The sequence below is a fragment of the Caenorhabditis elegans genome, chromosome V, assembly GCF_000002985.6.
Source record: "Caenorhabditis elegans chromosome V".
Taxonomy (NCBI): Eukaryota; Metazoa; Nematoda; class Chromadorea; order Rhabditida; family Rhabditidae; genus Caenorhabditis; species Caenorhabditis elegans.
Genome location: NC_003283.11, coordinates 5606217 through 5621126, shown reverse-complemented (window position 1 = coordinate 5621126; position 14910 = coordinate 5606217). Strand labels below are relative to the sequence as shown.

At 35.3% G+C, this 14910-nt stretch overlaps 5 protein-coding genes and 5 non-coding genes across 10 annotated transcripts; 4 read left to right on the top strand and 6 right to left on the bottom strand.

Annotated features, from left to right (window-relative positions):
• Window positions 1-1925: 1925 nt before the first annotated feature.
• memb-2 (Golgi SNAP receptor complex member 2) lies at window positions 1926-2806 on the top strand. The gene is made up of 5 exons (NM_072083.7): window positions 1926-2058; window positions 2105-2302; window positions 2353-2440; window positions 2495-2599; window positions 2647-2806. Exons 1-5 carry the CDS (start codon window positions 1931-1933, stop codon window positions 2776-2778), a joined length of 651 nt encoding a protein of 216 aa, NP_504484.2. The 5' UTR covers window positions 1926-1930; the 3' UTR covers window positions 2779-2806.
• On the bottom strand, window positions 2789-3526 carry M03E7.2 (uncharacterized protein). Its single transcript, NM_072082.6, has 3 exons — window positions 3361-3526; window positions 3189-3250; window positions 2789-3138 (listed from the first exon to the last, which is right to left on the bottom strand). Exons 1-3 carry the CDS (start codon window positions 3414-3416, stop codon window positions 2888-2890), a joined length of 369 nt encoding a protein of 122 aa, NP_504483.1. The 5' UTR covers window positions 3417-3526; the 3' UTR covers window positions 2789-2887.
• A 1327-nt stretch (window positions 3527-4853) lies between these two features.
• Window positions 4854-5076, top strand: M03E7.6. Its single transcript, NR_068771.1, has one exon. It is a non-coding gene; the product is annotated as an Unclassified non-coding RNA M03E7.6 (non-coding RNA).
• On the bottom strand, window positions 4927-6103 carry M03E7.3 (LITAF domain-containing protein). Its single transcript, NM_072081.4, has 4 exons — window positions 6028-6103; window positions 5899-5984; window positions 5725-5803; window positions 4927-5041 (listed from the first exon to the last, which is right to left on the bottom strand). Exons 1-4 carry the CDS (start codon window positions 6082-6084, stop codon window positions 4946-4948), a joined length of 318 nt encoding a protein of 105 aa, NP_504482.2. The 5' UTR covers window positions 6085-6103; the 3' UTR covers window positions 4927-4945.
• A 609-nt stretch (window positions 6104-6712) lies between these two features.
• On the top strand, window positions 6713-6862 carry M03E7.7. Its single transcript, NR_068770.1, has one exon. It is a non-coding gene; the product is annotated as an Unclassified non-coding RNA M03E7.7 (non-coding RNA).
• M03E7.8 lies at window positions 6713-6958 on the bottom strand. The gene has a single exon (NR_068769.1). It is a non-coding gene; the product is annotated as an Unclassified non-coding RNA M03E7.8 (non-coding RNA).
• A 675-nt stretch (window positions 6959-7633) lies between these two features.
• M03E7.9 lies at window positions 7634-7857 on the bottom strand. The gene has a single exon (NR_068768.1). It is a non-coding gene; the product is annotated as an Unclassified non-coding RNA M03E7.9 (non-coding RNA).
• A 60-nt stretch (window positions 7858-7917) lies between these two features.
• lrpc-1 (Chitin-binding type-2 domain-containing protein) lies at window positions 7918-11824 on the top strand. Its single transcript, NM_001356648.4, has 12 exons — window positions 7918-8100; window positions 8150-8236; window positions 8721-8845; window positions 9070-9189; window positions 9238-9354; window positions 9972-10083; window positions 10130-10279; window positions 10326-10411; window positions 10538-10761; window positions 10817-10882; window positions 10931-11259; window positions 11626-11824. The coding sequence occupies exons 1-12, from the start codon at window positions 7976-7978 to the stop codon at window positions 11711-11713; spliced, it is 1629 nt and encodes a 542-aa protein (NP_001343649.1). The 5' UTR covers window positions 7918-7975; the 3' UTR covers window positions 11714-11824.
• Window positions 11759-14572, bottom strand: CD4.1 (Transmembrane protein 119). The gene is made up of 6 exons (NM_072078.5): window positions 14442-14572; window positions 13760-13827; window positions 13294-13391; window positions 12278-12415; window positions 12128-12228; window positions 11759-12078 (listed from the first exon to the last, which is right to left on the bottom strand). The coding sequence occupies exons 1-6, from the start codon at window positions 14526-14528 to the stop codon at window positions 11881-11883; spliced, it is 690 nt and encodes a 229-aa protein (NP_504479.3). The 5' UTR covers window positions 14529-14572; the 3' UTR covers window positions 11759-11880.
• Window positions 13590-13687, bottom strand: CD4.16. The gene has a single exon (NR_068767.1). It is a non-coding gene; the product is annotated as an Unclassified non-coding RNA CD4.16 (non-coding RNA).
• Window positions 14573-14910: the final 338 nt, after the last annotated feature.

Below are 14910 nucleotides of genomic sequence, written 5' to 3'. Positions count from 1 at the left end.
TTACAGCTTGAAATTTGTAGCGACTACTGTAGCTGAGGTTGTGGCAAGACCCACACAAAAACAGCGCGTGCCTTTGAAGTGAAGTGACAATTTTTAACAGAAGTACAATATAATTTTTCTTGTAACAAATTCAAGTGCAAATAGATTGCGGGGAGCCTTTTTGCACAATAGGGATACAAGATTTTTAAAATTTAGTAAAAAAGTCGATTATTCTTATTTTTCAAAAAAACTTATACATATATTTCGAAAACAAAACGTTCAAAAAAAATTCTAACATTTCAATTGTCACTTTTAATGAGAAGTTTTGCAAAACTTGATAGTTATAGTTAGAAGCTAAATTCGTGGCGAGACCCTTTCATTATCAGACGAACAGCTAGTGCCTTCGAAGTGACGTTTCACATTTTCACAGAAGTTAATAGAAATTCCAAAAATTTCTTTAAAACGTCAATTTTATTTTCAATTTTGGTAAATATTTAACAATTTTCAGAACTCCAACTTTCATATTATATTTCAAGTCTAGAAAACCTGACTAAAAATTTCAGAGATCACTTTAAAATTATTTTTTAATAACTAATTTTAATTTTCAAAAAAAAAAACCGTAATTTTGAGCTATGGAAACTAGGTTCAATACACATTTGGAAAAACGACAAAGCCAATAATTTTACAAAGCAGAAAAAAATTATGAAACATCAGACAAAAAATGTCGCCTACACTTCCTACCTGGCACTTTCAAAGTCATTCTTTTGAAAATTGCTTGCAATTTCAATACATTCTAAGAACGCGAACACTTTTTTTTCTACTTTTCTGCGCGAAGATCTTAACTTATTTATTTATATAAAAATAAAATGGAATATCTCATACGTCAGAGACAAAACTAAAAAAACACTTTTTTTCTTTTTTCACCAAAAATGAGGCACACTTGGAAACTCGGAAAAAATGACGGAAAGCTCACCGAAAAGCTTCCCGTCCTTCTCTCAATCTCATTCTTGCTCTCTTTTTTGTGCTCTTTTTTCGTCCATTGAGCCAGATCATTGCTACGCACCCGGACCATAAAATGCTCATTATAAACCCTCCTCTCAACTTTTATCGGGTCACGTCTCGTGGGGATTTCGGGTGTTGATAGCTGGTTGTAAACATGTTTCTCGACGGGAAATTTGTGAGTTGGATTTTTGATTCTTAAATATTGGAAATGTGGGATTTTATATTAAAAAAGGAGGTTTCAAAAAATAATAGGAATTATATTCAAGGGTAATGAAATTTTCAATAAAAGTTTCCCAAATATTTAGATAATAGTGATTTTCTCACCCAGACGCAAAATTTTACGAATTTAGGTCGAATAATTCGGTTCCCGGTCTCGAAACGACTAATTTTTGTTATATTCGGGAAGGTGTGTGCCTTTAAAGGGTACTGTAACTTCAAAATTTCGATGCAGATGAATACTCCTTGAATTCTCATATTCTTCATTCAAATTTGTTATGCCATGTCCAGAACGCGGAAAAAATCCGCACATTTTCATTTTTATATTTTAATTTTTCAACTTGAAATCTCTAAAAATCAGAAACTACCGTACTTTTTGGTTTCTGCCGTCTCTCACTCTCTAACAAATGTTCGATAGAGCGCAATTGCACTAGATTTTTTCGAGGCAATTTTTTTTCAAATTTTATCTTTCAGCGAAATCATTTTTCAACGTTTCAATTTAATAATTTTCTTTCAAATTAAAAGAAATGATTATTAAAATTATTTTAAAAACTACGATTCCGTTCCACGTCATAAAAAACGTAAGCTGACGTCACATAGGCATGCCATTGAGAAATCGTGGATTTTATTTTCTAATTTCGTATTTTCTGAATATTCACTGGCATTTCTTGTTTTTAATTTTAAAAGTGAGTACTTTCACTTTGAAGAATTTTATTTTTATATTTTAGAGTCGATGGATACACAACTCAAGGCCACTAGGGAAGAAATCGACAATGTTCAGCTACTTTTGATTGCGATTGAACGTCAAACGGGAAATCACGAAGTGGATCGATTAATTCAGGATGCAAATAGTAGTCTTATGTAAAACTGATAATTTTATTTAATTCCAACAAGAATCTTTTTTTAGGAAAACTGAAACACACATGTTTCGACTGGAATCACAACTGGGCAGAGAACCGGCTCCAGTTAGACAGAAAGCTTCGTTCAAAATGGATCAATTGAAAAGTGATGTGTGTCTTATCAAAAATTCATTGAGAACAATGACAAATCGTCACACTAATCGAAAGAAGCAAGCAGAAGAAAAGAAAGCACTTCTGAAACAGAGGTTGGTAATTAAAATAAATAATCTATAGTTTTTTTAATAACTCTTTCCAGGTTTACAACAAATCAAGAAACGCGTGTGAATCTGGAATTTGACGAAGAGCTCAACTTGAATGATAAACTGAAATACTCGGATAATATGGTAAATTTTTGTGAAATCGATAAATGTAAATTAATATTAAATATTAAATTTCAGATCGATCAAATGCTAGCCCAAGGTGCAAGCGTCTTTGAGGATCTTCAAAAACAGAAGTACAACTTGCTGAGCATTCGAAAACGATTCCATTTTCTGACCAAATCCGTAAGTATATCTGGTTTCGCTCAATAAATTAGATGAAAATCTTTCAGCTGGGAATATCTGATACCACAATTCGACTCATCGAAAAGCGTGTGCGAGAAGACAAGAAACTCTTTATGATCGGTGTAATTTGTTGCCTGATATTCATGTTCTGCTTCTATTATTGGTGGCAATACTGTTAAACAATGTAAATAAATTAAATGGAATTTTATTATACAAGGAGAAGAAAGACGAACATGTGATATGAGATTCTTCGACAGATAAATAAAGAGATTCAACATTTTTCAGAGGTTACTTCTTCTTACCCATGAATGGGAAGGACATTGATGATCCCATACCGCCCATCGATCCCATTCCATATGGTGACATGCCTCCTCCGTATGGGCTCATTCCTCCCATTCCACCCATTGGTCCCATCATTCCATATGGGCTCATTCCACCCATTCCACCCATTCCATACGGGCTCATTCCGGGTGGAGGCATCGGTGGTGGCATTCCTCCGTACATTCCATTCATGCCGCCCATGCCCATTCCCATGGAACCTGAAATTCCAAAATATTGCAGTGTGAATTGTTTTTAAAGAATATCTCACCTAGCCCGAGGCTTGACAGAAGTGGATCATTGAGTGACGAGGAGTACGATGCTGGAAGAGCACTGAAAACTGTATTTTCTAGGTTCAGGGGAAAGGTGTTTCGATTTCTCGAATTTAACCAAATTTTCTGAGATAAAAACATTTAAAAGCAATATTTCAAACAGAATCTTACCTTGAAATCGCGATTAAGCTTGAGAATACAAGAGAAAAAACACTGGATAATTGCATTTTATTTTTGAAAATGACGAGACGAGAATGTAGACTTGGATCAGGCAGCAATTGACTGCACAACACCAGTTTGTCGGTCTTTTTAATGTTATGCTCTGATGGGCGTGACTGTTCTCTCTCTCCTCCAAAAAAGGTAGCAGAAGATATTCGGTCGAGTAAGCGCAGATGATCCAACCGGTTAACGAAATTGACGGGCTGCTGCTGCTACTGCTGTCATAGACCTTGCACTTCTGGGATTAGATGAGACGGGAGTGGATGGAGGAAGATGAAGAAGTTCAAAGGGAATAAAGCCTCAACTTTGAATTGTTCAATGTCACTTGTAATCCATGGAATCTCTACTTTAAAATGTATAGTAATTAAATTGAATAAATTCATGAATATTCAAACTAAATTCTAGTAACCCATTAACGTTGGGTCGCGTTGTGTCTTGACGGTAAAGCTGTAAATTCAAAATTTTTTCAATCATATTTATTACGGAAAGACAAAATTCTGAGAATGCGTATTGCGCAACATATTTGACGCGCAGAATATCTCGTAGCGAAAATTACAGTAATTCTTCAAATGACAACTGTAGCTCTTGTGTCGATTTACGGGCTCGATTGTGACATCGATAATCCATTTTCCTTTGGTTTCTTCTTATTATTTTCTCATGTTTTGCTTAATTTTCATTTCGAAAATCGAGCCCGTAAATCAACACAAGCGCTACAGTAGTCGTTTAAAGAATTACTGTAGTTTACGCTATGAGATATTTTGCGCGTCAAGTATGTTGCTCAATACGCATTCTCAGAATTTTGTGTTCCCATAATATATGTATTGCCTTCTTTTTTATTTTTTCCGTTTTTTTTTTTTTTTTTTTTTTTTTAAATGATTTTAAGGTAGAAAAAATATTGAAAAAAGTTTTATAAATTTCAAAATGTCATTGTTGTTCCAAAGATTTTGAATTTGGTATTGCCGCCAAATACCTAACGAGACACAAAGTTTAGGGGCGGAGCGTTATCAAACGAAGTTTTTTCGCGCACCCATAATATGGTCAGTTGTTCTCTCTATGATCCATGATTTTCCAATATTGTTATTAAAATGTGAATATCTGATTCAACCCTCTGAGAAAACTACAATAACTTTCCGGCATATTCAATGAAGGTTTTATTACTGTTTCTGATTTGTACCTACATAACTTGGCGAACATAAAGAAATAAATTCAAACGATGCACCATGAGTCATACCGTAATCTTCGTGTTTCTTTTCAGCTTCTCCCATTTCTCCATTTCTAGTTTTATTAAGCCACCCACAGTTGAACTATGTGCCTCTTATGTAATTCTGTAGTTCTGTTTTTTTTTGCGTAATACCCCGAATTTGCGTTTCGCTTTCTACGGGTTAGTCAGCTTATTTGGTTGTGCAAACTAGTTCCACTGAACGCCGTTGCCTGTTCAGTGATGATGATTCTAAGCGCCACAGAAAAAGAACAACACGTGCAGAGGAAACAAGAATATCGAAGCAAAAACGTCATGGATAAAATTGTATTTCATTTATTAAATTTTTTGAAGCAGATTTTCGTCGAACTTTTTCTTCACTTCGGCTGCATCTACCGGTGGCATTTCCAATTGGGATTTGTCATCTACCACAAGCTGAAAAATTTTAAATTTAAAAATTTTCATAAGTTTTCTTAAAAAACTATATGAATTTTGAATATGCATATCATATCACGTAATCATATAATATGAATATGATAATTGCGAAGATCATAATATCGAATTATGTACACTGGTTCAGGCATGTGCGGCACATTTGCAAAATCCTCTATATCTCATGGTTGTGTCGAAGGTTTTTAACAGAAATTTATATAGAAATATAGGAAAACAATTGAAGTTTTTAAAAATAGCTCTACTTTTAATAAAAGTATGTTTAGAAATAGCTCAAAAACTGCCTCAAAATTGCAATGTGACGGTAGGCGCTGGGCAAGTTACAGCCCATTGCTCTACTTAGGATGTTCTCATCTTGGCTGTCCTTTGTTTTATAAAAAAAATTGTCAACTGAAGAAATAATGTTTTAATTTTCTATAGTTTTGTAATTAATTGTTTATTGATATCTTCAAACTGAACAAACATATAATCTTTCAAAGTTGAGCCATGGGGTGCAATACTAATAGAGAACATATGATGCCGTCTGGCAATTATTTGTTTCCGTCGTAGTTTTTTTTTTCAAAAATTGTTTGTGTCTTCTGTGGCATTGTTCAAATAATTTGCCCGTTTTGTTTGAATAATTAATTAACAAACGATTACACCATTTCCGCAAATGAACAAACACTTACCGAAAACATTCTCTTCGGTCTAGACTTTTTCATGAAGTTGATGTAGTAGCAGTTTTCACAATAGTCGAACAGGGTTAATCTGAACAGATATTCAGGATGAAGAATTAAGATTAATTGATAGATATATTGGTTACAGTTTTATGAATTAATTTTCTGTAAGTATTTCCAACTAACTTGAAAATTACCAGTCCGAATCCACCGAACCACCATAGACAATACATGGCGAGAAAGCCAAAGTTTGAGGGTTTTCGTTGAACTTTCTGAGAAATTAATTATAGGTTAGCAGATCAGATTGTAACTCACATCTGCCTTGCAGGATTCACACAGTGGGTTTTCATCGAAATTAACGTCAGAATACATTTTTGCTAGAAATGAAAATAAAATTGATCGATACAACTGCTATAAACATTTTAATCAAAAATAATTTGAACGTGTTAAATAAAATTTCAACTTTTGCCATTTTAATATGAAAATGTTCATTTTCAATGTAAAGAGTAGCATCGCCAACGAAATGCATTGTACAAGAACTTCGATCGTGATATATCTCAGTGACAGGCGGCTAACGATTATTTCCGGGAAATCGGCAAATTGCCGGAATTGAATATTTTTAATAAATCGGCACACCGGCAAATTGCCGATTTGCCGGAAAAGGGCAATCGCCGAAAATTTTCGGCTAATTCTGTTTTTTTTTTGGAAATTTCAGAATTTCGATTTCTATCGGCAAAATTGTACGCATCCTATGAACTTTCCGAAAATGAAAATTTCCGGCAAATAGGCAAACCGGCAATTTACCGATTCGCGAGTTTGACGGCAAACAATTTGCCGACACCCTGATATGTCCATCGTGAATGAACTGCGTTGTATGTACGCTTCTCCAGAAAACACAATCCATTTCCTCAAACTCAATAGCCCTGGATATCAAAAATACTGTGTAATAATATGCGCTAATATCAAATAGATAAAAGCAGGCACTTCACGTAATCCTGCTGATCATCACCTATTTGATCTTCACAGAAGAGACTCTTTTCACTCTTTGGCAACCACTTCCGCATGTTTTCCTGTCAAAAAAAACCTGAAGAGCACCCACACCCGACGCGGGTGGTGGTCATTTTATTTGTTCTGCGCCGATGATGGACGACGGCAGCCTGCGGCTGACCGCTTTTCACACTATGCATCATGAGAAATCTTCCGGTAAACATTGAGTGCTCAGCGGCAATGAGAGCGCGTCTTCAAAGAAACTGGAAGACAAAAGAGTAAGAAGAAGTTCGTATTGTTTTTTGGCAAAAACAGTTGTGAAGCAGAAGTGATGATTAAGCACGCGGAACGCTATGCAGAATACCTATATAAGTTAGATAACTTTTTTGGTCATTGTTATGCTTTGAAAATTAAACGTTTTTAGGGCTCCCACGTGAGGCAGGCGCAAATCAGGCACTGATCTGACGCCTACCTGGAACCTCAGGAATAAAAATACAAAGGAAGTAATATATTCGAACTTTACATAATCTCCTGAATGTGCGCATATTACTCTTTAGAAACTTTTAAGGCTCCAACATAGGTACAAAATATCTGCCTGCCTGCCTGCCTGTCTGGCTACTTGTCTGCCTGGCCTTAAAGCAACCTCCGCCGGCTCTGAACCTCAGACCGCGCTACCGCTTTTAGATAAACTACACCTAAACTTGTTTTTGGTTAAAATGAAAACTTTATAAATTTAAATATTGAAATCAAAATCCAGAAAAGAAATTGGCTAGAAGGTTTCGGGTAGCTAGGTAGTATTTTCAACAAAAATCCCATATCAGAAATATAAACTCTGAGTTTGCGTTCTGCAAGTTCCATGGTTCTTCGTTGGACTTTCACTGAAACGTCCTTTGATCTTTTGAGCCCTAGAAGTTCATGCTCCTCTTATCACAAATCTATTCGGAGCACCTAATTGGCCATCCTCATTTCGCACCAAAAACAAAGTCCAAAAGTTGTTTCTTCTTCCCTATCAGGAAAACATGGCATATAAGGAGAATGTTTGCGTAGAGGTGACACGCGAGCCCGCATGTTTCGAAAGCGGAAAACCCGTGTATTTTTCGCGGCTGCTCCATCTCTCTCTCTCTCTCTCGATGCGTACAGGAGCAACACATAGGCTACCGCCCTGTGCCGTCAAAAAGAGACCGCCTCCGGTTGATCTGCACTTTCTCAGTTTCTGATCTCGGGGGAGCGCACGCAAGACGATCTGCTCGACGATTGTGAAAAGCGACTTCTCACTATGATTAATCCCATTGTCTTCAGTTTTTTGATCAGTGGTGCCTTATTACTAGTTGTCTCTGGTAATGGTATTGAGCAGTTGATGGTTGCAGAAGGTCCCATCCCACAGAACTTTTGTAACAGCAGGTGAGCACGAGCTTCAGCTTTTTATATAATGCCGAGTTATTATTTTCAGCGACCTTCTTGAAGAAGCAGGTCTAATCAAATCGACACTTGGACAGTTTCTAGGTTATGAATGCAGTGAAGAATTCTATCACTGCAGGTGAGCTTTTGATAAATATTTTTTCTTTAAACAAAGTTCTAAATTCATATTTTAACTTTAAAATGTATGTTAAATTTCTCAATTAATTCATGTACAAAAAATTTTAATACCTTGCAATGTTCAAATCCAACTAATTGACAAAACATGCATAATTTAAACATAAAAATCTTGTAATTAGAAAAACTTTTTTGAACGTCTTCCAAAAAGATGATAGGGGAAAAGTGATTTGTTACCATTTTTTGAATACAAATATAAGAATTTGAAACAAATTTTCGAAAAGTTGAACAATGATATTTGCTCATTTCAGTACCATACGGGCGGTATCAAACATTTTCCCAACTGGCGCTTTAGAAATTTTCAAACATTTATAAAACTTGAGAATGAATTAGAATTTCAGTTGTAGATGCTCTTGTATAAGTTCTTGAAATGGTTTTTATTTACCCTGAAAACTCTGCATTTTCCCAATTGCAAATTTAACTTCCAGGTGGCAAAGTGATGGCTTCCGAACATATCGGAAAAAGTGTAAACCAGGACTTGTGTACGATGTTCTTGGAACTCAAAACTGCAACTACGACTACAATGTGAAAAGCTGTGGTGTGAGAAGTGGAGGTTAGTCGGAATTGTGTATTTTTGGATATGGTCTCCCCCTGAAGATTCAACAAATCCAAATTCGCTTATCTCGTATTTGCTTTTCTCACCTTCAGTGTTTGACAGTGATCTTGAACACGACTCTTAATAGGGGGGAGATTGTGTTTTACGCAAAATACAAACATAATCTCCAGTGTCTAGACTATGGTGTGATAAGGGATAAGCAAAAGCCGATAGAGTTTCAGGACCAGTTCAATGCAATGGTACAGATTTCCACTGTCCATTATCCGAGCAGTGTGTTCCAATGTCATCAAGATGTGATGGACATTATGATTGTTCGATGGAAGAGGATGAACAGAATTGCCGTGAGTAGAAATGGTAGAATTCTGGATTTTAAATTTTCAAACTCTCAGCTCTTTGTACTGCTGGAGAATTCGCTTGCAAAGTTTCGGAACAATGTATTTCTCTGGATAGAAGATGTAACGGATTGATTGAGTGTGATGATGGAACCGACGAAAGAGATTGCGATGGTAATGTTTTTGGAAAAAAATTAGTTTTTTTTTGAGTACATATGGTATAGGTCCAAAAACTTTTTAAAAAAACTAATTTAACCCATTTCTTCAACTTTCTAGAACAATTCGAAATTGTCTCATGTTTTAGTGATTTTGTTTCGATTCGACAAGTTGGAAGCTTTATCAAAAAAAAAATTCTAGGAGAAAAAGAGCCCCATGAGCCCATGAAAATCAAAAAAAAAATGTTGCACAATTTTACTGATTTCAAACAGAAATCAATACCGTATTTCCTTTATTAAAATTGCACTCCATTGTTCAATTTTGGCAGCTCATGTCTCGTTCGTCTTTGGCTTTACCAAAAGATGGCAACTGACCAAACACGTTTGAAATATTTTCTATATTTTGGCTGTTAAACCTTTTTAATGAAAATAAAAACAACCAATATATAAGCCGCCAAAGTAGATCAGTGTGGGGTGCAAATCAAAAAGGGAAAACACTGTTGATCACATTTTGATTATAATATTTTAAATCTTGAAATATTGTTAGCCTATAATATTCAAGTACATTTACGAATATAGGATCTAAATTTTAATAACCAATTTTTCAAAAATCTTTTTCTAACTCTCTTATTAAAGTTTGTGGACATGGTCTATTCCATTGCGGAAAAAGTAATGAATGTATCCCAATGGACGAAAGATGTGATGGAAGACGACAATGTCCCCATGGAGAAGACGAGATGCTCTGCAAGTAAGTTAATCGAAGAAAGGACTTGAAGCTAATATTCGAATTTTAGAAAACCAGAAACTGAAAAGAAGTTTACTTGCCAATCTCGTGATTATGAAATTCCCACTAATCAAGTATGTGATGGTATGCCACAGTGTCCGGATGGCTCCGATGAAGCTTATTGTGAATATCCTGGTTCACCAAAGTCTCAGGCAGCAATGTGATTAAAACTAAAAATCAAAGAAGTTGTAATTGAAAATTTTCAGCTCTTTCTCATCAAATTTGACACCTGCATCTGAATCTAGACCAGCTCCACCTCCACCAACACCAGCACCAGAACAACCTGATCAAGGTGAGTTTGGCTTGAAAAATAAAGGTTCTTTTAGTAAATATAAAATTAGTTTTGTCTATTGAAACCTATTTTCAATTTAAAATTTTGAAGAAAGCTATCAGAAAAAAAAAGTGTTTTTTGTTTCAGAGGAAGAAGCTGAAGAAGATTACGACTACGAGCAAATCAAAGACGAAAATGCTCCAGCAGCATTCCCAATGATCTCTCTTGGGCCATTACCTCCAATCGCAACTACCACTACCACTTATACTCCACCAACTACACGAGTTATGACTAGACCTCCACAAGTTGCTACAAGAGTTGCTAAGCCAGCTTTCAGCAGGCCAAGACCAAAGATCTCAGCTACAGATGACGTGAGTAGACATTTGATTGGAAACTGGGTAGTTTATTGAGAAAAGGAAGTTTCAGAACAGACCAACAATCAGCTCCAAGGCCAGCCAGACAAACAGTGTCAGAGTAACAAGACCACCCAAGGTTAGAGTTTTCAGTATTTTTTGGATTTCTATAACTGGCATTTTCCAGACCCTCGAAACAAGCCGAACCAGCCTACGAACCACCTCTCAAACACTACCCCCAGCACGACAAACTACATCGAATTTCGAAAAGAAAATGCCACAAGCCATTGTGCAACCACCTAGATCTCCTCCAGCCCTACCTCAACCAAAAGGAGAAAAAGTATTCATAATGCAAGTAACAGCTTCTCCTTCCATTCGACCATCTCTTCAAGAGCTCCCAAGAGCTTCATCTGGTTCACGACCAGCTTCAAAATCATTGCCTGTTAAAGTACCAAGTATGAGCAGTGACAACATTCTTGCACAAATCACCAGTCAAATGAATGGTGGTATGAGTCCGTGAGTTTATAATTTTATTCAATTACAGTTGGTTATTCAATTACAGGCTGGTTTTTAGCTGATTTGAAATAAGTATAACTCCCAAACCAGGAACTTTAGAAAGAAAACTTCAACTAACAAGCTGTGGCCTAGAATGTTGTCTACATGCCAATACATGTTTCAACATTTTTAAACATTGAGTTCGAGAGATACAGCGGCCGACAGCTTGCGAGTCCATGTTTGCCAATATCTTTTGAAACACATGTAACTCAAGAATAAGGAGTGATCCTAAAAGGAATTTAGTACAGGGGGGGGGGCGTCAAAATTATGATAACGCGACTTTTTTTTTGTACAGTAGTCATGTTTTCCAAAAATGTTTAATTTCAGAGAACTACTCGCAAAAATTGAAACGATAATAAAATCAGAAATGCAAGGTGGCGGACCACGTCACCGAAGGTTTCAGCCACGCCTTTGAAGTGCTGAAAATCAATTCAAACCCTTGACAGTATTGTATTATTTTGATGATCATAATTTATTGAGATGTTCTATTTTCGGTGAAAAAAATAATAAAAATGTAAACATATATTTATACTCATTTTGTTATCCTTTTTCACATATTGAAACAATATATTTTATGGAGATCTACATGTAATGAAGGTCATCGAATGACAGTGGTCCCAGTAAATTATGTCGAATCATTGCTGAATTTTCTTGTGATACTGATGTCGAACATCTTCTCGAGTGATCAAATGACGCTTGTCTGCTCACAGTCAAACTTGTTTTTCGATCAGTTGCAGACGGAGTTGGTGAACGAGAAAAGTGAGGTACACTTCGTTTTGTCTGGAAAACAAAGAACGTCAGGGTAATGTGATATAAAAATATCACTTACCTGTTGACTATCGTCTGGGCTTGATTCCATTTCTCCCGTTTCAGGATCCAAAGTGATCTTTGTGGTGACTTTGTTCGATTTTATCACTTGACTTACAATGGCTGAAATTAGTATTTAATTAGTTTATGGGTGGATGAAAATTTACTATACATTTCAATTTTGGTTTGAAAGACGTTTCTTGAACTGGGACCACATTTTCAGTCTCGGAAAATTGCTTCCTTCGGAAATAGGATGGTCGTTTTCGGAGACAGGAGAATATCACGCAGAGACCGAAGAGGAGGAAGAAGGCTGGAATTATCTGTATTATTTTCAGAATTTATAATAAGTTCCATACATAAAAAATTGGATATAGATTTTGGAGATTTTTCGAGACGTAATCATAATTTGTTCCAATACTTATAACTCAAAAGCTATTAAATTTTTCAAAATAGTTTAAAAAAGTCTAGAGCAGCTGACATACGGCTGGTCTAGTTTTTACTAGAATTTATGAAATACCTACAACTTTAAAACTGCGATTTCCAGTTCTCTACTTTTCTACATTTTGAAATTTGCCCTTTTGTGAAAAACTGACCAGGAAAAATTATACACAACATAAAACACGAGTACGATGTTAGAGTTTTTTTTTAATTCGCAATTTTTTTGAAATCAGATTTTCAGTTCAAAAACGTTTCATCTTTTTTTTCCAGAATTCACAATATAAGTTTTAAGTCAAAATTGTTTTTGAAAAAAAAATTGATGGGTTTTGATACCATTCTCAAAACTTCGAATTTTTAGTTTCATGGTTAAAGTTCTGGGTATTTTTTTTCTGGTCAGTTTGCTACAAACTGCCAAGTGCAGAAGATTTTGTGAAGAACATTTTTACGTTTTCGTTTTGAAATTATGGTCCAATTGGAATTTCTAGTAAAAAGCAGATCCGCCAGATAAAAGCTACACTAATTTCTTCGGAATGGAGTTATAAAATTTTGATGTTAACGAAAGCGTTGAAAAAGAAAAATACAGCATTTTGTCAGTTGAAAATATTTTGCTAACTAGAATAGTGTTAAGTTATTGATATTGGAACAACTCAAGCAAATCACTGCAAAACCGAAAATCATCTTCTGGCCGAGTTTCGGCTGCCTAATTGGTATTTAATATTTTTTTAATAATTCGATTTTTTTTAAACATACAAACACAAAATCCATTCATCAAGAAGAATCCTATCATCATATCCATTTCTCCTTCTGGGCGATTTATATATTGATGTGTTCGATGCTCCGTCAAGCCACTGAAATATCAAGCCAATTAACAATTATAGCACTTTTTTTAAATTTTTTATTCAACATACGCGTTACTGTTTTCACTATGTGCAACTTTTGGAATGCTAACCGAATGGATCATTTCAATGCTAACTGGCTAAGGAAGGAAGATGGAATAAATGGAATTTATATGTCCAATTTTTGGAAGGATAGAATATAGGTCCATCGTGGGCGTGTTGGAAATAAGTACATCATTTTCACACAGAAATTGGCAACGCGAAGTGGGACTAAACCCATCAGAAGGATTAAGTGCACATCTTATTTTCGAGCGCGTTTTTTCTCACTTTTTAAAATGGAATTCCGGAAGAAAAAGTTCATTGAATTCCAAAAGACATACCTATCTGAGTTCCCTTGTGGTGGTTCATATCCAGTCATGTGATTTTCTTGATCTGTTGATCCCGGCATCTGCAATAGTTTTGAAGATAATTTCGAAATTGAAATTAGGAAAAATTACGTCTAATAAACTTCTTTGAAACTTACCAATTGTAGCTACAGTTGTAGCAAGAAACATAGATAGATATGTTTACTTCCTGAAAATTAGTCTACTTTCAATCAAAAGTTTTGAAAAGTTGCCCAAAAACTGCCTCAAAGTCGCAATGTGCAAGTGAATCGGAACATTGCAACTTTAAGGTTTTTGATTAAAGTAAACTGATTTTCAAAAATTTTTGATTAAAAGTTTATACAAATTCCAAAAAGGTTTTTGTGAATGTGCCACCGGTTCCCATGCGGATCTTGCAAAAAATATCTACAAACCAAATTCACACTTTCACCAAATTTGGTAACAGCTTTTATGATAGCGGAATTTCTTTAAAAACTTCCAGTTTAAAACTATTACACTGATAATGTCATAGTTGTAAGTGCCATGTTGATGAAATTTAAACGTTTCGGGGTATCTATGTAGTTGCGATAGACTGAAAATTGTAAGTATACACTAGATTTTGTGCAATTTCTCTAGGTGAAAACCTAGATTTCGTTATTTCACTTCAAAAAAATATTTTGTCAACAATATTCATACTCACATTTTGAAGAAAACCGTGTTCCGCTGACGAAGATCTGCTGATTGGGGCTCTCCAGAATGTAGGGAAGCTGGATGAAGAATCATTCATTAATGGGTTAATATTGAAAGAATCCGAAGCAACACTGGGTTATAAAAATCAAATCTCATTGTCAGAGAGAAGTAAGGGATAGACATCGACAGTTGGTCGGTCGATATCAACGCTTTTCATCAATTTGTTGAACACACATTAATCTATTTCGACTCAACGATAAAACAACTGGGGTCGTGGAAACAATTTAAACGATTTATCTTCTTTTTTTTTAAGAGAAAAAGGACTAAATATAGAAAAAATTCACGAGAGGATTTAAAATTTCTTTGAAATAAAAAAATTGTTTGTAAGAAATTCAAGAGAATCTCCGGCTCACACATCCGGTTCCTAATTAGAATACATTTTCGAAGAAGAAATTAGACACTTTTATGGCGTCTCAAAT